The 21,724-nt window shown below is 36.6% G+C and overlaps 1 protein-coding gene and 1 long non-coding RNA gene across 2 annotated transcripts; one reads left to right on the forward strand and one right to left on the reverse strand.

Moving 5' to 3' along the window:
• Window positions 1–3,009: 3,009 nt before the first annotated feature.
• Window positions 3,010–12,695, reverse strand: LOC126503638 (uncharacterized). Its single transcript, XR_007592352.1, has 3 exons — window positions 12,550–12,695; window positions 10,225–10,306; window positions 3,010–3,699 (listed from the first exon to the last, which is right to left on the reverse strand). It is a non-coding gene; the product is annotated as an uncharacterized lncRNA (long non-coding RNA).
• A 7,472-nt stretch (window positions 12,696–20,167) lies between these two features.
• Window positions 20,168–20,818, forward strand: LOC126503633 (GTP-binding nuclear protein Ran-like). The gene has a single exon (XM_050145453.1). The coding sequence runs from the start codon at window positions 20,168–20,170 to the stop codon at window positions 20,816–20,818; it is 651 nt and encodes a 216-aa protein (XP_050001410.1).
• The last annotated feature ends 906 nt before the right edge of the window (window positions 20,819–21,724 follow it).

Consider the following 21,724-nt stretch of genomic DNA (forward strand, 5'->3'; position numbering starts at 1 on the left):
AAAAAAAAAAAAAAAAAAAAAAAGGAATGGTCCATCCTTGACTTTTAATATAACCATCACGAAAGCCCCTAGGAAATAAATACTACTGCTTGATAGTACAAGGAAAGAATATTGTCAATATTTTTTAAATATTTTTCAGTGTTCATGAAAAATAATTGCTGGCAATTTTATCTTCATCAGTTTTTTAGAATATTCCATTATACGAGTCTCAAAAAAAATTGGGGAACTGTATTCACCTACACCACATTTTCTTTTTATAAAAAATACTTTGTTACCCTTTTAAATTTTATTTTATTCATTTTTTTTGAAAATTTTATGTATGTATACAATGTGTTGGGATCATGTCCATACCTTCCTTTTAGCCCTACATGGGCCATCCGTACCCTGTTCCAGCTTCTGAAAACTGAGGCTACGGGAATGTCCTTGAACAACTGAATGAATTCACCACATCCTACAGCTGACATTCCAACCTCATTTTTGAGGGCATACTACATATCAGTGGTATTTCTTTAATGAATTCAGAGCTGTTTGCATCTTCGGGTTTTCTTTGTGTCAGGTAAAAGCTGGGTAATAAGTAAATTTTATGTGGAACTGATAATTCTATTTCAGTCATGGTTCGCTTGCTATATTTGTCTTTTATTTTATGTCCTTTTTATGTAACAGCTTTGATACTTAAAATTAATCCCTTTGAGGTGCTGGAGAGATGGCTCAGTGGTTAAGAGCACATACTGCTCGTGCGAAGGTCTCAAGTTCAGTTTCTGTCATTCACTTCATGGAACCCACAACTGCCTATAGCTCCATTTCTAAAGGATTCAACTCCTTTATGCACACATACATTCTTTTGCACACAAGCACATTTGAGATGTGCATAAATCCACACACATTTAAAAGCAAATCTTCTTTATTTGTTTGGTTTTTGCCAGGCGATGGTGGCGCACACCTTTAATCCCAGCACTTGGGAGGCAAAAGCAGGAGGATCTCTGTGAGTTCATGACCAGCCTGGTCTACAAATATAATTCCAGAACAGCCACGACTACACAGAGAAACCATATCTCAAAATCCAAAATAAATCTTTCTTGTTTCAAAATAATTTTTAAATGGAAAGTAAACCTACCATAAAATTTACCATTTTCCCTGTACACAGTTCAGCGGTGTCAAGTACATCATATGCAGCCATTCCCCAGAAGTCTTTGATCTTACAAAACAGATACTGTACCCATCAAAGCTCCCTCTTCTGTTTTCTCGGCAGGTTCTGGCAGATGCCATTCGACTTTCTGTTTCTATGATTTTGGCTAGTCTAGGTGTCTCCTGCAATCAGACAATACTTGTTTTCTTATGATACTTTCTTTCACTTTGAATATCTTCCTGATGTTTCATCTCTGCTGTAGCATGCCTCAAGTTTTCTTGCCTTTTTAACAATTTGTGACATTTGTACATGCCACCTTTGTTTTGCCATTACTAAACAATGGGCACCAGGGCTGCTTTTGCCATTCAGCTATGTGAACAACGTTGCTAAGAGCATGACTATGTAAAAACCTTTTCAAGAGCTTGATTTCATTCCTTTTGGGCATATACCAAGAAATGGAATTACTGAATCCTCAAGCTGTTCTGTGTTTAGTTTTTTGTAGAATTTCTCTATTTTCTGTAACAGTTGCATCATTTGACATCCCTCCAACAGTGAGCTAGTACCTCCACGTCTCCACTTCTTCACAGGAACTTGTTATCCTCTAGGATTTTTTATAGTAGTCATCTTAATGTATGAAGTAGATGACATTATTTTTAACTTGCTATATCAAACCAGATACTGTGGTGGATGTTTTGTATCGTGTTCATTAGCCTATCTAATATGGCAAAGTTGTCCTTGATTATAGAATAATTGTGAATTAAATTAAGAGTTTTGCAAAATTTTATCTTTCAAGACCAGTTTGTGAGCCTAGAAGCCTTAGAAAAGGGTGCTATAGTCAAGCGATGGTGATCCCACTTGCCGCTCCACAGCACTCTGAGTTGCCATGTGTCTTTTCCCCGGTATAATTAATAAGCAATGCCGTTGAGGGGCTCCACAAGCTGCACATGCTGTTCCTCCTGTTTTACAGTGCTCCTTCTCTAAGACGGTATGGATGTGATTGACCATGGCCAGCCGAGGACTTGTGTGGACCTTCTGTACATCTCCGTCACGCTGGCTCTGCACAGGTCTTTTCTCTAACACCTGGACCCAAAAGGATGTTACAACCAAATGGTCTCCTAATTTTGCAAATTCCCTTCTTCTGCCTCCTTCTGTGCAGGCAGACTGTAAAACTCTCACATTTCATTTGCTTCCAGTTTCTCAGGGATTATCTCCAGAATACTTCATCTCTGAAAACTCATTCGATGTATTTCTTTCAATACTTAGAAAAAAACTGAACATTTATCTCAATTCATAAGCAGAAGCAGTCAGTTTTTCAAAACTGTAATTTTTCAAGCATGTCAGTTTTCACATTTAAATTTTCTTTTGTTACATTTTATAGTTTTTCTATTTCACTTATTTTATAATTTCCGTTCTTTTTTATTTATTTATTTATTTTGAAAAATTACCGCCTCCTCCCCGTTTCCCATTTCCCTCCCCCTCCTCCCACACATCCTTTCTTCTTATTTAAACTTTAAGACTTCTTTTGGTTCATTATGACTCCATTTTACTAACTCCTTAAATATATTGACTGCACAATTTTTAAAGTATCTGTCTAAGTGTGCTAACATTGGTTCATCCTAGAGTCTCTGATTTTGAGACTCCCAGGCATTTCTGGTTAAGTGTTTCATGGGGTTACTTCTGTATTTTTAGTAGCTCTTGTATATATGACACACTTTTTAAATGGCACATTTTTGAGCATATAGAATAGTCATCAGCCTGGTCTCATATATATTTTTCCTATTGTAGAATCATGTATGTGAGCTGCCTTATATATAAGATTTGAAAATAATTATCTCATACACATATCTATCCTTATAACTTTGAAATCAAAAGTACTAGTTCAGTGATTAGGAAAAATATCTAAGTGAGTAATGTATTTGTACACAAATACAAAGGCTTATATTTGGATCCCAAGCACCTATGTAAAATGCTGGTTTGGGCAGCATGTGCCTGCAATCCTGTGTTGGAGAGGTGGAGACAGAGGTTTCCTGTAGGTTTTCTGGACAGCTTATCTAACCAAATCAGTGAGCTTCATGTTCATCAAGAGACAGTGAGTAAATAAGGTGGAGAAGAATTGACGACGTTGATGGAGACTTCTAGTCTCTTCATTCATATTTACACATTCCATGTACAGCAACATGAACATACATACATACATACAGTTATAGAATGTGCTCTCCAAGTCAAGCAGCTAACATCTTGTTGATATCATTAGTGCCTGTTTATAAGGTCCATCACCATCTGGTTCTGTCTGCTGACATTGCCTTATAGAAAATGGAATAAGAAGTTGACCTTCATCTATGCTTCCACCCACTTTTCCGGGCCATTCGTGTGTAATTCCACCCTAATTGCTTGTAATTAGGGTGTCTCAGGAAGTAGAAGTTGACTGAGTATATAAGCTGGGAAGGCTCACAGGGAAGAAGGCTCCACTTACATGGCCATGGAGAAGACATACATCATCCTTGCTGGTGCTTGTGCGCACCTTCCAAGCAGCTACTGTAGGGTCACTCCCTCTCCTGTCAATAACTTCTCACCTGTGAAAGATAACCAAACACAATAAACTCATTGACTTCCCTGTGTGAACTTGGTGAAATCACACTTGGTTTGTTTGGGGAACCTTAAGAAGAGTTGGTAGACATTGTTCATGTCTACAATGGGAGGGGAATCTCACAACACATACACTCACACATAAACACTCGTCAGATATAATGACATGTTACAGTTTAAAGCAGAAATTTCTAATCCAGTATATTTTAAAATTACAAATATCTCCATCAGAAGTGAGGTAAAAATAGCCAATGGAAACAAACAGAAACATCTCATCTAATTTTGTTTCATTTATATTAATTTTAATGAAATTCCTAACCTGAGATAACTGTTTTATACTCTATGCTCCAAATTGTAAATTATAAGTTGTATACATAAAATAAAATAACACCTCATTAAACTTTGTCTAGTTTGTTGTATTTTATTCATTCTTATCTTGTTCTCTGAGAATGGTATGATTTCATATCCTAAAGGGTATATAAAAAGTCAAGTATATTTAGCTAGTCAGTTAAAATGTAATTTATCTATTTAAAGAGCTCACTAAAGCTTACAAAGATTAGGATATGACATTTACTTTCAGCCCTAGAAGAAAAAATTACTTTTCTATATGAAGAAATGTTGTAAAGGGTAAATTGAATTAAATTTCTATCTATACAATATATGCGGAAATATGAGGAATGGTTTATTTCCTCCTCGTCTAGAATGGAAAGTGATTATATAAGTAATAACTTTCCCTAGGAGGGAAACTTGTTCAGCATCAAATTTCACTAGAAGAAAAAGAACTCCTACATGTTGCGCACCTACTATGTGGTGATGATGGTGCATGAATGATTCAACTCAATATTTATATGGATTCTAAGGTAGGTGCTTTGCTCAGTGTTGAAACTCAGAGCTGGTAGAGTGCACTGATGCGTGCATTTGTGCTCTGCTCTTCGTGTCCTCTCAAAAACAGTCTCTCACTCAAACCGTCTTGCTCACTAAAAGGATTTAGAAATTTCGTACTTGCTTTAAAATATACTAAAAGAGATATACAGGAAAATAGCAATGTATTCCCAGCTGTTTTTATTAGGACTATTACTCCACTAACAATCAACTCAGTATCCAAAGTCACATGTCACATCCGCAGTATTCCCTAAATATTTATAGGGACGCCAGCCAGCATCTAGATCCCTATAAATGTGTGCTAATTTATGGAGTATATAATTCTCTAAATTATTCTGGCATAACTGTGGTTGTTTCTAAATGTCTCCTAGAACTTTCTATTTTGTGTGTACAAAAAAAAAGTTTCAAAGGTTGCATTGTATCCAAAATAAACTGCATTTCCATCCTAGCTCATCAAAAAGCAGGACATGCTGGTGTGAACAACAGAGTTAGGACAGCTGAAGTACTTTAATTTAAGGAACACTGTAAACTTTCATCTCTAAAATGAATCATCTCTGTGTTTGAGTGTCTGATCATTTGAGCCCCATATGGCTGATAGCTATTATCTAAAAAGTATAAGCCGCATGCTCCTTGATAGACAACAGTAGCTGCCAAAAGGGTTTAAAAATGCCTCTGAAGTAGAACTTCAGTCTTCAATTACTTTCCCAGTAACTCTTGGTCAGGAAGTATCAAGGACCTTAAAAAGCTTTTACGTAAATTGCTCTACTGATGTTACTTCATTTAATATTAAAACTATAATCTATGAATGGAATTGCTATATTTATGAGCAGATTTATTTTTAAATGTCTGAACAAAATCCATTAAAATCTTATTCTGTTAGGTGCTGGAAAGATGACTTAGTGGTTAAAAGCATGCTCTGCTCTTGTGGAGCCCCCGATTTGACTACCAGAACCCATAATGGGTGGCTCACCTGTAACTCCAGAGCCAATAAATGTCAATATCCTCTTCTAGCCTCCTCAGACACCTGCATACATGTGGTGCACACAAACTCCTGCAGGCTCATGTATGTATACACATAAAATAAATACATTTTTAAAATCTTACCCTTGGTGACATATTTTATGAAAAATCGCTAATTTTTTCAAGAAAATTTTGTTCTAAGAGTGGCATTATTATATACTTGAGAATATTGATATCTAATATAATAGAAAATCTAGACACTGGCATCAACCTCGATGTTCAATATGCTGCATCATGTTTTTAGTATGTAAAGCAAACCAAGCTTCTATAATTGGGAATATTCTTTTTAGCTGTAAACCCCAACTTAGTAAATGATAGCTATTTAAAGTGTAGTAACAAAAATAGAACCAGTGCCAAATTCATGAACTTTTCATATTCTGTTATTTTAAAGAATCTTGGTCTCCCCTGTACTTTAAAGAACATTTTCATTATAGTACGATTTTAATCATTTGTAAAATTATGGGCATTGCAAAGGTTCTTGTGCTCACAGATAAGCATTAGGAGAACCTGGGATGTTAAAAGCACAGGGTTATTCCTTCAAAGAAAGGGATGCATTACCTCATCTTCCCAGAAGGCTGGTAACAAATGTGGTTAATAGGCTAATGACTTTCTTTATCTTTGTGGCCAAGAACAAACCATATCATCCCCAAGGCCCTTATCATGAGCTTGTAGACACAAAGAACCCACCTTTTGGAAGATTTCAGATGGACTTAACAAGGAGTTTCAATAAAGCCACACCCAGTCCTTTTTTGTTTAGTTTGTTCCTCAAGATTTATTTAGACAGGTTTGTGTTAATTATCACCAGGAAAGCTTTCACCCATTTGTGCTGCGCTTAAATATGCCTAAAGCTACTCAGGGTTAGATTCCCAAAATTTGAACCAATATCTTCTGCTTAGTCACATTGAATTAAATTACCTTCCCTCCTGTAGATCGTAACTCTGCTGGCCTTGATGGTCATAGACGCCCCCACAGAAATAATAGTTTATTGAATTATTGGCAGCACTTAAATCATTTTATTAGTTTTAGTTTCATTTATGTTGCTGTGAAAAGTCACCCTGACCAAATGTCAACTTAGAGGAGGAAGAAAAATTTTGTGCTTATAATTCCAGGTTAATTCCAAAACTTTGTGACTTTTTATTGCTACGAAAAGATCATTCGCAAGGCAACTTATAAATAAGTGGGGCCTTGCTTACAGCTATTGGGTAAATCTATGACCAAAATGCTGGTGAGCATCAAAACAGGCAGTCAGGCATTGTGTTGGAACAATATAGCTAAGAACACATTAGAGGAACATGTTAGAGGTGGGGAAAACTTTGGGTCTGGCCTAATATTCTGAAACCTCAATGCTTACTCCCAATGACACACCCCTTCAACAAGGTCACACCCCCTAATTCTTCTAGTAAAGTTCCACCAACTAGGGACCAAGTATTCAAACATATAAACTTATGGAGGCCACTATCTTTCAAAGCATCACAGTTCATGACTACGGGGAAATCAGGCAGAAAGGAATTCAATAACTTCTCACAGAACATTTACTGTCAAGAATAGAGAAAAACAAATGCAGTCACACAACCTTCCTGCTGCTTTTTAGCTTTCTTTGCTACTATTCAGGATCTTCTGCATTGGAATGATGCAGCCCGCTGCTCCTTTTACACCTATTCAGAACTTAAAGTACTTGCTCATTGAAATCTTGAATTTATATCTATAGTATTGTGTACATATATTAATTTTCCAGACTCCAAAAAATAAGACACATCCTTTTGTCAAATTTTATTTGAGTACCCTCCAGGTTAGTTCCTAGAGATAATGGAGTTTTGTTATTCAAAGAACAAGTAGGACATTTCTTTATAATTTAAATGACTTGTTGCCAAGTAATAGAAAATTCTTTGTCACTTTCAGCATTTTTCTTACCAATAGCTGATCAATTTCATCATTACCTTGTACTAGAAGGCCTGGTAGACCCATATGGGATCCAATATGTGTTATATAAAATGGATGATTCCTATTTCTGATTACCTATCATAGTTGAATAAGTAACAAGATTAATTCTGAATCATATGAAATAAGTTCAGTGACTTCAATATATAAAGCAACTCTTTCAGCATATTGAGAATTAGTAACTATACTAATAAATTCTGGAAAAATTTAATAATACTAGGAAAATAGCATACAACTCTGACTCTTGAACTGAATCATAAGAGCTCAGAACCACCTTGCTTATTTTTTTCTGTCTTATAACCTACCTTTCTTGATTTATTTGCAAAAGTATAGAATTACAGGTTCCAGAAATTAGTATTCCTCAAACCAGGTGAGATGAAATCCATTAGTTCTTTTTATAAACTGAAGTCTGTTTCTGTTGGGATGTTGTTGCTAGTCCCTCCCAACAAATTCCTGCAAGTTTTGTGCTTTTTTTTTTTTTGCCATTGTTCACTTTTTGCCCATAATGAGAAAATTTTGGCATTAGTAAAAGGCACCACAATTTCTGCTGGGTCTATTCCTACTAACTGAGAAAGTCTCAATTTTCCTTTCAGAATCAATTCAGAAATCTTTTCTAACTAGATCTCTCTTTTTTTACCCTGTTTATGGGGTAAAAATATCCTTTCTAAGATATTATCTTCTCTCAGTGAAGGAGTTACTGTAGGAGAATGAGTAGAAGATAGTTTGATTATGATAAAATCAAGCTCTGGATACAAGCCATCCACATGTACATCCTGTAATTTCTTTTCTTAACAAAGCCAATTCTCTCTCTCTCAGCCTCAGCTGATAATTTTCTTGGACTATTTAAGCCTTTATCACCTTGTTCAGTTTGAAATAAATTACTTTGTTCTTGAATAGTTAACCCAATTGTGGGCCATAGCTAGTTATTATCTTCCAGCAATTTTTGAAAATCATTAAGGGTTCATAATTGATCTCTTCTGACTTGTACCTTCTGGGATTGAATTTTCTGTAAACCTTTCTTATTTATATCCTAGATAATTAATATCCTTTTTGCATTTTTTTCTGAGCAAGTTGTAATCCCCAACAAGACAAAATTCTCTTTACTTCATCACAACATTTTTTTTGAAGTTATCTGCATCTAAATCAGCCAGTAAGAGATCATCTATATACTGGTAAATTGTAGATAGAGGAAACTATTTACAGTTTTTTTTCTAGCAGGTGTTGTACAAAATATTGATAAAACGTGGGGCAGTTTCACATTCCTATGGCAAGATCCTCCCATGGCATCTTCCAAAAGGTTGAGAATGATTATAAGTGGGCACACCGAAGGCAAATTTCCTCTGTTCTGTTTTTTATAACGGTAGAGTAAAAAATAGTCTTTTAAATCAATCACCATCATAGACCATAGCTTATGTAATAAGGAAGGCAAAGGCTATAAACAGCCCTGTGGCTGGATCACCTTATTACAGCTCTTAGACCTGCTACTATTCTTCATTTTACAGATTTTGTTTTAATGACAAATATCGAAGAATTTCAAGAACTGGTTGACTCTTCAATATGTTGAGCATTTTGCTGTTCTTGTCCCAGTTGTTCTGGTCCTTTAATTTTCATCATGTCCAAGGTCATTGTTCCACCCATACATGTTCACCATTTTAAAGGTAGGTCTGCTGATGGCTGTGAAAGACCAACAGCTCTTGTGACCTGCTTCTGTACAACCTGAACAGTCAGGGACCTTTCTTGATAATACCTTTTAAAATTTCTCTCAGAAACATTATTTTATGGGTTGCTTCTAAAACTGGAGAAATGTTAATCTGTTTTTTTTTTCCAGAGCTATAACAAATCGCATGCCCATAAATTCATTGCTATCTTAGTCACATATGAGTTTAGTTTTTCTATCTGTTTTTCTGGTCCTATAAATCCCGCCATGTACTTTGTTTCACATGTATAAAATAATTAATAATTAAAGTTCCAATTTCTAGAAGTTGAATATTTACCTCCTGAAGAGGTAAATTTTTATGTAATTATTTTTGTGTAATTATTTTTACATGTGTCCCTATGCTTACCAAACCTTCAATTACAATGTCCATTTAATAGCATTTTTAGCTTTTGTCTTTGATCATTTTATAGAAGTTTGACAAAATACTTGTTTTACAGTACCTCCTGATTTATTTTTGTTTGTTTGTTTTATCCTCTGACGCTATTCTCTCCTTGATCAAATTCAGAGTAGTATGGCTTTTGGTGACAGGCATTAAGTCTTTTAATTGCTTTGTGAATGAATTTCTCCAATGATGACAGGGAATGGTTGAACCAAATTTGCTATTGGGGCCTGAGTGAGGCCACTAAGACATTTCTTGATGGCAAGGGATTACTTTGCCAGTCTCTTGTTGATCTGCAGTCATTAGTCCATAGCTTGCCTTTGGCATATTTTCTGCATACTCCAGCAGGCTGGGACTTATCTACTGAAGAAACACTGTTTCTAGGAATGCCTTGCCTACAATTCCTTTTCAGATGACCTTGTTTACACCAACTAAAACATCCGATATTTTGATTTTTCTTAAAATATTTAGAAATCATTTCTGTCAAAGTAGCATCATAATCGTGAGATCCAATATCAGCTGCATTTTTAATTCATTCATCTATTAGTGCTGATTCTCCTTTAAAGGTCTACTCACCAGTTTTGCACTTCAAATTAGCATTTCCAAAAGTCATAGAATCAATTAATAATTGTCTCACTTCTGGATCTGATACTATTCTCTGAAATAAATTATGAAAAAAAAATAAGTAGATGCTTCTTTTGAGCCCTGTGCAATTTTAGTAAAAGATTCAGACCTCTTTCCTGATTTTCCAGTCTTCTCCCAAGTGTTCAAAGTTACTAAAGACACAGAGCCAAGATGTAGTCATTGAATTCACACTGTCTTCCCAATTCATCAGGTGGATCTTCACCCAAAAACTATTCGTGAAAAATATTAACACCTCCACCCCTAATTCATTGTTCTGTGGTCCTAGCTTCCTCTTTCCACCATGTTCTCCATTGTTACTGAGAACCACCTTCCAATATTGCTGTTGCTAAATCTTTCCAGATTTTTCGAATAATTCTGTTCTGAGTTGTCCATTAATTTAACATCTGTTTCACACAGGATAAATGCATACCATATGAAATTACCACTTCCTTAAATCTCCTGAAATCTAACATTTCTACACAATTTCATTTAACTTCTGCTTAACCTTGGGGCTGTCTATCATCTGATTATTTTTGTATAGTAACTGGATAACCAAAGGTTGGTTTTCTTATAACACTGAGCTGCCCCTCTTTGGTTTTATTAAGCAGTGTTCTTGTCTAAATGGTATTTTAATACTTTTTAATTTTCATTAGTAGGTCTTTTAAAGCTTGTATTTTCTCAATAGTAAGTCTTTCTAAAGCTTGTATATTACCAGTTAATTTATATCAAACTACCTTTTAAGGATAAAATATGAATTAACAAGCTGATAGCAATTATAATCAACATTAAAATCTCAGCTAAATCGGTTATCTACTTATTTTTTTTCCATTTTTAAACCATCCATAGTTTCACTATACAGAATCCTAACTCCCTGCGTTGTGATATTCTCCATTCTTAACATAAGAAAGATTTTTAAGATATAACATAATTCTCTCCATAAGAATTCCCAGGTCACTCACCCAAGGTTTTCTTACCCAAGACCCATCCAGCTCCTCTTCTCTCAAAAAGATCAAAGAGAGTGAGGAATTCCAAGCTTCTCCCTTTTCCTTCCTGTTCATCTTCCCTATCCATATTCCTTACTTCTCTATGGCTAATTCCAGTCAGCTAATTGCTGACTTCACCCCCAATTCAATGATAACTTTACTAACACAATCTAGGAGTGTCACATTGTGATCAAATTTCTTGCAACAATTTGTCTTAGTTTTAAATACAAAAAGTGTCCCCATAAGACAGAGCTAGTTCACACTTTGATTTCAACCATTAATAATTTTTCTTAAGACATCCATAATAATTCACAAAAAATATTTTTGCATTTTGATTATTTTTTATTTTTCTGCATAATATGTTATTTACTATCAGTATATATTAACAGAAAGAAAAAGCTAAACAACATCATATTGTTATAAGGCAAACTGCCTTATCTGTTTAAGCCTAGTGACAAAGTCTCAGGGAAATGCCCACCTCAATGAACCACAACTAGTAAATGATTATATTGAGAAGTGTAGAAAGCACGTAACAAGCATCTCCATACATCTTTATATACCAGCATGGCAAATCCACAAGGTAGAATCTATGATTGTCCTCATTTTGCTGATGAAAATCTCACAGTTTACCATTATTTACTATGAGTAGAAGTAAATACTAAGAGTTCAATACCTAGGCAACCTTACACAAATGCATTTCAAGTATTAATAATACTTAATAAATGTAATATTTCTTCCTTCTCTGTTAGCCTTATGTCATGTGGGAAGTCCTCCCCAATGGAGTACCACACTAATGCAGATATTTTCATTTCTGAATACTCTAAGATCCTGAAGATATGCTAGATAAGAAAGATTAAAAAGTTTTAGGGTTTCCTTCTTAATATTTATTTTACATAAAGTAATTGTCATCTCCAGCTCTTATCAATAATTTTTGTTTTTAGAAATGCTTACTCTTTATTTAAAGGTATTATGTAGATGTGCAATGAAAAGCTTCAGTGAAAGTAAATAGCATGAAGGGTAGTAATGCTACTGTTATTAAAGTCAATCTAAGAGGCTAGTCCCCGAATTCTTATCCATCCCGTGAGTTTTTTTTCAAAGTCAGGGGCCACAATACTTCTATAGAGTAGCAAGATATTGGCTATTATTTTTGAAGACCTGGCACAGCATTTCAACATTAACAAACTATCTAGTCTCATTTTCTCTATTTCTATAGTCAAGATAATTTTCCCCAAGGACTGACAAGAGGCCATGATATGATCAAAATTAAAAACTGCCTTGTCAGCACTCTACATACCTCTCACATCTTGGCGCAGACTCCTGATACTTGTGTTTGATCTCGCATGTTACTCTGAATTGAAAAATTTGTATACTGCATGCTGTGGGATTATCCTTCTGTATGCTGCGAATATACGTTGCTCTCATTGGTTGATAATAAAACTGCTTTGACCTATGGCAAGGAAGATTAAAGCTAGGTGAGAAAGTCAAACCACATTGGGCACAATAGGTAAATGAAGCAGTGCTTTTGCTTCCTAGCTGCCCAGTCTCAAAATAATAACACAGAACTTAATATCAATTACAAACTGCTTGGTCTATAGTTCAGACTTATTATTAACTAGTTCTTACATTTAAATGAACCCATTTCTATTAATCTATGTATCACCATGTAGCCATGGCTTTTACCAGTCTGCTGGCATCTTGATTCTTGGGCATCTGGCTCAAGTCTCTTCCAGCTCCATCCTCCTTTCTCCACGAATTCAGTTTGGCTTTATGACCTAGGAATATTCCGCCTTGCTATAGGTCAAAGCAGCTTTTAATATCCACTGATGAAAGCAACATATATTCACAGTGTAGGTTATACCACAGCAACTGCAGATAAATTTTTGTACATTCCAATGTGATAATAGCAATTTGGACTTTTCCATCTTGTGTTAAGGACATACTTCTACAGAAACTATAAGTAAAGATTAGTGAAATGATAAAAAAAAAACATGACAGGCTACTGGATTACAATATATTTTTAAACTCATTAACTGTTGAGAAAAATACATAGGTATACATTTATAAAAATTAAAATAAAAACATTAAACTACTGCCAGAAATTAATTTAACACAGCAATTAAATAATTGCAAGTTATGGCATCATTCTCCATATGTTAACTAGGCTTTTAAGAACTTTAAATTTCTAAAATAATTGAGTGAAAGTCTTTAAATAGAGCTCAAAGGATAGAAAGAACATTTTGTAGTGTTCCTCAGGGATTTTGTTAAATGTGAAATTAAAAATGAACACTGTAGGTCCTTGAGCAGACAACAGTTCACTTACCAACTCTGCCTACCCTCTCAGGTTGCAACCAAAAGGAAGCGACAATGAGACACAATCCCCATGGCTGTATTTTACAAATATGTTTAATATTTATTTAATAAAATCAAAAACAGTGACTGCAAAGATGACTCAGTCTGGAAAGTTCCAAGAAAGTATGAGGATCTGAGTTCAGATCCCAGAAGCCACATGAAAGTCAGGTGTGGTGGTACACTTCTTTGAACCAGATGAAAACAGACAGATCCTTGGAGTTACATGACTAGCTATCCTAGCCAAATCAATTAACCCTAAGTTTAATGCGAGACCCTTTCTAAAAATAAGGACAACAGTTGAAGAGCAGTATTTGACATCAACCATAGGCTTTCACACACATTTGCACACAGATTCACATCCATCTGCACATACACAAAATAAAAATAAAAGCAAACACCGAAAAAAATTTAAGTAGGATGTGAATATGTTTTAGAGAACTATAATTGCTTCCCACTTAAGGCTTCTGAAAACACAGTTTTAACTATAGCCAAATTATAGTAACCTTTTAAAGCCTTAAATATCTCTATTCAAACAAACTTTTAATCCTCAGTGTTTCCTTGCAGACTATATATTTTAAAGATTATTTCCTACAAAAGGGCAATGTTGCTACAAACTAGTTATTTTCATATTTCTGAACAACTTTTTAAACTAGAAGAAATAATACCACCATGATATAGTAAAGACAATGCCCTTCTGATATCAACTTCTTACATTTTTCAAATACAATCTCTTAAATGATTCAATTTTTTTCTGGTTTTTCGAGACAGGGTTTCTCTGTAGTTTTGGAGCCTGTCCTGGAACTAGCTCATTCATTTTTAAATTTTTAATAACAGCATTGTTATATCCATTCCACTATTCCCACAAGAGGCTCTTCAGGGCTACTCTTTCTGTAAAGGTAAGGGTAAAATCTAGCTGCTGGTCTAGATTAGCCCAGGAATTAATCTGACTTTAGTAAGTTAGTAGTTACAAATGTGCCAGAAATTTGCATTTTTTGCTCTTTTAACTAGCTTCTCTGACTGTAAAAAGACTTTCTTCCAACAAGCTTAAAAATGAATAGACAATTTTACCAAAAGCTCAGAAAAAGTGAAAAAATAAGCACATGTAAGTATGTGTCACATGACTAATTAAAGACAGATAGACGTTCCGGTGGTTCCCACTGCTGAGGAAGCAAATAAACTGACACTTTATACTCCTCACAGAGGTGGATGAAAGATTAGCTATCCCAGCTTAATAAACTATGAGGTTTAGTATTCTAAAATATGCTAGTAACCCTGAATATTCCCTGAGACACTCCATTAACCTGTGCTGATATCTCTCAAGTGATTAGGGACTCAATGCAATAATATGGTACAGCTTTTGTCTTCATTCTCGCCAACTTGGTGGAGGTAAGCAAGACTTGTTGTCAGAAGAGAACAACTAGAACAGCAGAAGAGTTCTTGAGGCTCACATGGCGTTTCCCAGTATGGAAATAAGTGTCCATCATCTGAGGTGTAGGTACCAATATCAAACTAAAGAACTTATTCTACTCAAGACTACCTGGATATAAAAATGAATTCATTGAGCCTATTTAGAGAAGCCTGGCTGACTTAAAAGCAACTGCATTCAGGAAAAGCTCAGACTAATATGGACACCAGTTCATGTATCCTTGGACCCCTTAAAATAAGTGCAGTCAGGTCCACCTGATAGACTCCCCCTTCCCCAATTGTTTGCTGGTTTTCATCATTCTCTGGAGAAGCTACAATGGTGTTCCAACTTCCCGAATTTCCTGGCCTTGTTTCATCAGCATCTCTATGTGTGTACACATGTATTGACATAGCACTTGCGGTTCTAGTGATGACTAGACACAAGATGTGCGTGCCACTAAGCCTGGGTTTTTACTGGATAAAAGCACTTCATTAAATGAACCACCTTCCTAACTCTCGTTAGCTTCTGGAGATCTTTTACAATATATTCACAATGCTGTTTTATATTAGTGGAGAAAGGAATGGTGTGCTTTGTGGGCAATACTTGTAATTGAAGATCATTATATAAATTGAAATATTACAGACTTAAGACAAATATCACATGTTCCTTTTTATTAAGAAATATAATACACATATATCCATGTGATATATTTATAATTTATGAAGTATATGCTTTAAATAGAAGGGAGACAGTGTGGAAAGACAAGCTGACTAAAGAAAATAGTGATGAGTAACATTATAAAGGAAGAAGATTATTGTCAAAAAAAATGAGATACTTAAGTAAAAATATTATTGTGAATCCTTCCATTTTAAGAAAAATGGAAACTATATCTACATACAATAATTTAAAGAATAAATATAAACATACAGTGATAGTGTCTCTGTGATACTAATGAAAGATTAGACAAGACATCAAATAAAATACAATAATGGAACAAGAAAACATTTGTACAGAAGTCATAAATTTACTGAGTGCTTATTGACAAGGGTAATGCTTCACTAATAGCTACTGACTGAAAAACAATGAAAGATGTGGATTAGAACCTAAAGATCTTTGTTCTCAGTTCAACACCAACTTGATTTTACAAGTTTTATGACCGATAGAGCTATTTTCATCAAGTTCTAAAGGGTAAATTAGAACAATAGCACTAACCTGTGGGTCAATGGACCTGTTATTTGTTAGACTATTGTGTCTAAGAGGAACTAGATGAAGGGTAGAAGGCTTCATGAAGGCACCAGTTCAGCCTCTCTACGTCCTATGAACTGTGTGAATGTTGTCTTTCTGCGGGGCGTTTTCTTGATAAACGAATGATATGAAAAGAATAGGTGGCCCTAGGCTCTTTAAGAAAGCAGACTGAGCAAGCCATAGGATGGAAGCCAGTAAGCAGTGTTCCTCTATGGCTTCTGCTTCCGTTCCTGCCTCCAAATTCCTCCTTTGAATGTCTGCCCTGACTGACTTCCTTCAGTGATGTACTATAAGCTGTAATGTGAAATAAACCCTTTCTTCCAAAAGTTGCTTTTGCTCATGGTGTTTATATGGCAATAGAAAGCGCACCAGGACAATCTCTGAAGCTTTTCTGATTTGTTCACATTTCCTTTTATAAAATAATTATTATTCCTGTCAAGATTACTTGCATTACTGGGAATTAACTCAAGGGTTTGCACATGACACCCACACATTGTACCACCGGACCACACCTGGTCTTGGCTCTCCCTTCATTAGGAAACCAGCTTTTTGCAGAGAGTACCTGTCAGTGTGGCTCTCGCCCACAAATAGAACATCTACCTCTATCATTCCCCAACAAATGGCTCAGGGACTATCGTAAAAAGGGGGGACAGAAATTTTCAGAGCAGAGGTTGGGTAAGGCCAGAGTGAAACAAATGTTTTCTGCACTTGATGGGACTTATGAACTCTGAACAGCTGTGGCTGCCTGCACAAGATGAAGCCGGTCAGCAATCCATCATAGAAGAAGGGGCTCAAAGACCCCCACACTGACATGGCAGATATGGACAGCTTCTTGGAGGAGGGAGAGTCAGTTTTCTTTAAGGGGATAGCGGTGTCTTCTATGTTGAATGTGCTGTAGAGGATGACCTCACACTCGTGAGGATGTGGGCAGAACAAGTTGTACTAAGGGGGTTATCTGAGTAGGGAAGGGAAAGAACAAGAAGCTAGAAAAGGTGGAATAGGGAGAGGGTGTGCATCTGGGAAGAGCTAAAGAGAGGAGCAGGGGGGTAAATACAGCCAAAATACACTGAATGAAATTCTCAGATTTTAATTTTAAGACTAAAGAAAACGACTTTGGAAGCTACAACAATTACTCAGCCATCAGAAGTATTTGCTGCCCTGATGAAGGACTGCAGTATACTTTCCAGCACTCATACTAGATGTTTAGTAATTGCCTATAAGGCCAATTTCAGGGGCTCTGATACACTCTCTGGCTTCCTCGGACACCTGTACATGTGGCACACACACACACACACACACACACACATACACACACACACACAATTGTGATCACAAGTGTTCAGAAGACCAATGCAGAGGATTGCCGCAAATTCAAGGCTAGCCTGGGCTACATAATAATTTCCAGGCTAGCTTAGACTTCAGAATTAGACCGTGTATCTTAACTCAGAGTTCCTTAACTCATCATCCCCACATGAAAGGAAAGTGCTATTACAGATATTCCTGCAAGCTTTAAGTACAAATGTATGCAGCAAAAGTATCAAATTTTATTCAGAAAATGAACATCTTCTTTTCATGATGTCAGGTAACATCTCCAAGGTCTTTCTACACATAGATCAAACTGCACTTATAACAATATATAGTATTGGTTAAGGAACTGGGTTGTGCTTCTAACCAGAATCGGCAGCCTTTCTGTTTGCTGATTCATTATTCCCAGTACTTCACTGTTAAACTGTTGGTGACTTGCTCAAACAAGTGTGGGTTTTTCACATATGTTTTCTGTAGCTAAAGATTTATTTCGCCACAAGAGAAATTCAGAACATCTGGCAGTACTGAAAATGATTCCTTCTTGATTTATTTAAGTATAATAAATGAATTTACATGACTACAATTCTGCATGTTATAGTAATAGACTTTAAGACTAATGAATCTTGGAATATGCTAAATATGCATCCTTCTCAACTTCACTGGAATGACTCTCTAATCTACTTTTTCCTTTCAGCTATTCTTCTAATTCATTACCTAATTGCCTGAGATATAAAAAGACATTTTACTTAAATGAAGCAGCGCCAGTAAAACAAATGAGGCTAACCCTTGCCTGTGATATCCATCCCAGTACTTAACCATTTATCCAAAAAAGATTATCTCTAAAGAGCCTCATGCGCATTCCTGTTCTGTCTGCCAATGACATATTCCAGAAGCATTTAATTAAATCTGCATTTGAGTAAAAACACGTTTCTGCCTGTAAAAGTTTACCAAATTTAAAGTCGACTGGAAAATAACTTCTTAAAAAATAAGCATTAAATATCACCTGAACTCCATGCCCAAAATACCTCTTTGAATATTATGAAAACTCTTTTGTATGATTCAATAAAATAAGTATTTAAATAAATAAAATAAAATATACAACTACAAGCATCCAGGGTAATGATTGGGAGCCTGCACCATAGTTTACTGGAGACATGGGCATGACGGGAGGATGACGGCATAGGGTCACACACCCCATGTCTGTTTCTGACTGGTGAGTTTGCAGACAGTGTAGTGAAAGAGTTAGTTCTTGACGGTGGTTTCTATCTTGCCTCATGATACAAGTGACAGGATAAAAGACCATTGTCCCACAGCACTTTCCCCTTTAAAAAAAAAAAAGCAAGAACTCTGAATCTAATATCCCTTTTTTGGCTTTTCTCCTGACCATTATCCATAACAACTTATAACCAACATTCTGAACAAAGGCAAACATCCATAATCCATTTTTTGGAAATGCAGGTGTAGTTTTCCAGCCTACTTCTTGCTGATTGGGAGCACTGTTAATCTTGCTGCGGGACTGGGCAGAACAGAAACCTCTGTCAACAGTTGTGAAGACATGTGCGAAGCAGTTGGGTCCCTGGCGAAGGCTGGAGTGAGAAAAACTGACAGTGACGGAGTTGAACTTGGAAATAGCTGCAGCTCTACTGCCCCAGTAGGGTACTGCCCCAGTAGGATACCCAGAGAGCAGAGCTCTCCATTCCATCTCAGGAATGGTATTTTGCAGATCTACCAAATACACAGTGTAGATCATAAGCAATGGGATTGCTTTGAAGGAGTGAATAGGAAAGCCTGACAATGTCTTGTCAGTCAGAATATAGAGATCTCTGGCGAAACCACAAAGCATCGTGTTAGAATCGGAATATGTCCAGGTAGGTCATTGGAGATTCAAGCACAAACAGCCCCAAGTCTACAGGAAAGAATGGCTGATCATTCTTTATATGACTAAAATATTACACAAAATGCACAGATCTACTCTGAAAAACACCTTACAGCTGTGGCCAGAAACAAAACAAGGCTTAACTGTCTCCCCTCTATGGATTATGATGTCATCAGGGAGGAATGTGAGAACATCTAACATTCTGTTTCTCTAGTTTCCCTCTCCCTCTCCCCTTTCCTCCCTACTTTTTTATTTTCCCCCTTCCCCCCTTTCCCCTTCCCACCCCTTTCTTGAACCCTCTGTTATTCGAGGCAGAAACAGAGGTCCAAGACCTAAGGGAAAAAATTAGAGCAAACCCCAACCTCTCTGTCCCTTTCTCTTCTCCGGCAAATTCTCCCAAAGCTGGGTGCACAGTTCCAGGATGATGCATCTGTAGAACCTGCCCCAAACAGGCAAGGTAGGGAAGCCAGGCCAGAGTTCACAGGAAAAGACAGACTGATGAAGAACAGCCCACTAAGTTATTAAGATTGTCAACACTTGAAAGTCGAGACACATTTTGAAGTCAGAGGGTAACTGCCTATTAAAATCTAGAAGAGCTTCCAAGTTTTAACTAAATACTTGTTCCATAAGTATTTTCTAATGATATGCACAAATTCTCAGTTTATGAATTCTACTTTCCCATTTTTCCTCAATGACCAGGTGCAGAGACTCTTTTGAAAGGACTGAGGCAATATGGCAGCACAGGGAGAGCCTCCTGTTCAATTCAAGCTTGTCCTCGTGGGCGATGGTGGAACTGGGAAGACAACATTTGTAAAACGCCACATGACCGGTGAATTTGAAAAGAAGTATGTGGCCACCCTGGGTGTGGAGGTACACCCCCTGATGTTCCACACCAGCAGAGGCCCCGTCAAGTTCAATGTCTGGGACACTGCTGGTCAAGAGAAGTTTGGGGGCCTGAGAGATGGCTATTACATTCAAGCCCAGGGTGCCATTATAATGTTTGATGTAACATCAAGAGTAACTTACAAGAATGTGCCCAATTGGCATAGAGATCTGGTACGGGTGTGTGAAAACATCCCTATTGTGCTGTGTGGCAACAAAGTGGATGTTAAGGACAGGAAAGTGAAGGCAAAGTCTATTGTCTTCCACCGCAAGAAGAACCTTCAGTATTATGACATTTCAGCGAAGAGCAACTACAACTTTGAGAAGCCCTTCCTCTGGCTCTCCAGAAAACTCACTGGAGACCCTAACTTGGATTTCGTTGCCATGCCAGCTCTAGCCCCACCTGAGGTGGTCATGGACCCAGCGTTGGCAGTGCAATATGAGCGTGACTTAGAGGTGGCACAGGCCACTGTCCTCCCAGATGAGGAGGACGACCTGTAGACAGTGAAGTTCTGAAGATAGCAGAAGCCGAGATGGGCAGGCGACCGACCTGTGATGTCAGCAGTGTGGCCTGTTTGATGTAACAGCAAAATGTCGCCTTGCTGCCTAGTTAAGGACACTCATGGTCCGTGTCTAAAGTGCTGAAGGAAAAGGCTTTAGAGTGAATGTGGCTGGTACAAAACATCGCTTCAGTTTCGGACTTGAAGGTTTGGCTGTCCGGGATGCAGTTGCTTCTGCCCTGAGGTTCAAAAATAAGAGAGCTGTAATCACATCCCGTATTCTGTGGCAACATCTTGTTATTGTAATTTCATTCCTTTCATTTAGAATAAAGCTGCATTTCAACCCCAAAACAAAATTTCAGAATATAAATGGAATGTAAAAGAAAAATATCTTCTAGGGAAAAAAAAGATGTTTTGTTTCACAAAAGACTTCTTAAGAAACATGGATATTCAATTTTTCATCTGAAAATAATTTAATTTTCAGTGACCTCTTAAATATTAAGGATCAGCAGTTACAAACTTGTGATATTTAATGACTCCTATATTAGCTGTGTGGTTTGATGCAGGGTAGCATACATTTTTGAAAGTCTAATGCAATGCACCAAGCTATAGGAAGCAATGCAAGACCTGGCAGATTAGATAAGTCAGAGGTTTGTTTTTTTATTTGATTTTTCCCTTGCACTCTATTGGGATATTGGGGCTATATATATACATACATACATATATATATATATACATCATATACATATCACAGCCAAGTAAAAAGTACAATGTGAGCCAAAAGTTTGATTCAAGAATGTGTCAATGCATTTACAATAGAACCATGAAAATGAGATGCTCATGGGACACAGGAAAAGGCAGCCAGTTCTCTTTCGCTTCTACCTATCTTAATGTCCGACATGGTCAT

Source organism: Alexandromys fortis, unplaced genomic scaffold (assembly GCF_014885135.2).
Source record: "Alexandromys fortis isolate MF-2015 unplaced genomic scaffold, M_Fortis_MF-2015_v1.1 scaffold_2_26212498_36691700, whole genome shotgun sequence".
NCBI classification, from domain to species: Eukaryota; Metazoa; Chordata; class Mammalia; order Rodentia; family Cricetidae; genus Alexandromys; species Alexandromys fortis.

Excerpts from the sequence above, each read along its gene's own strand:
- LOC126503633 (XM_050145453.1), top strand. The coding sequence starts at position 20,168 with ATGGCAGCACAGGGAGAGCCTCCTGTTCAATTCAAGCTTGTCCTCGTG.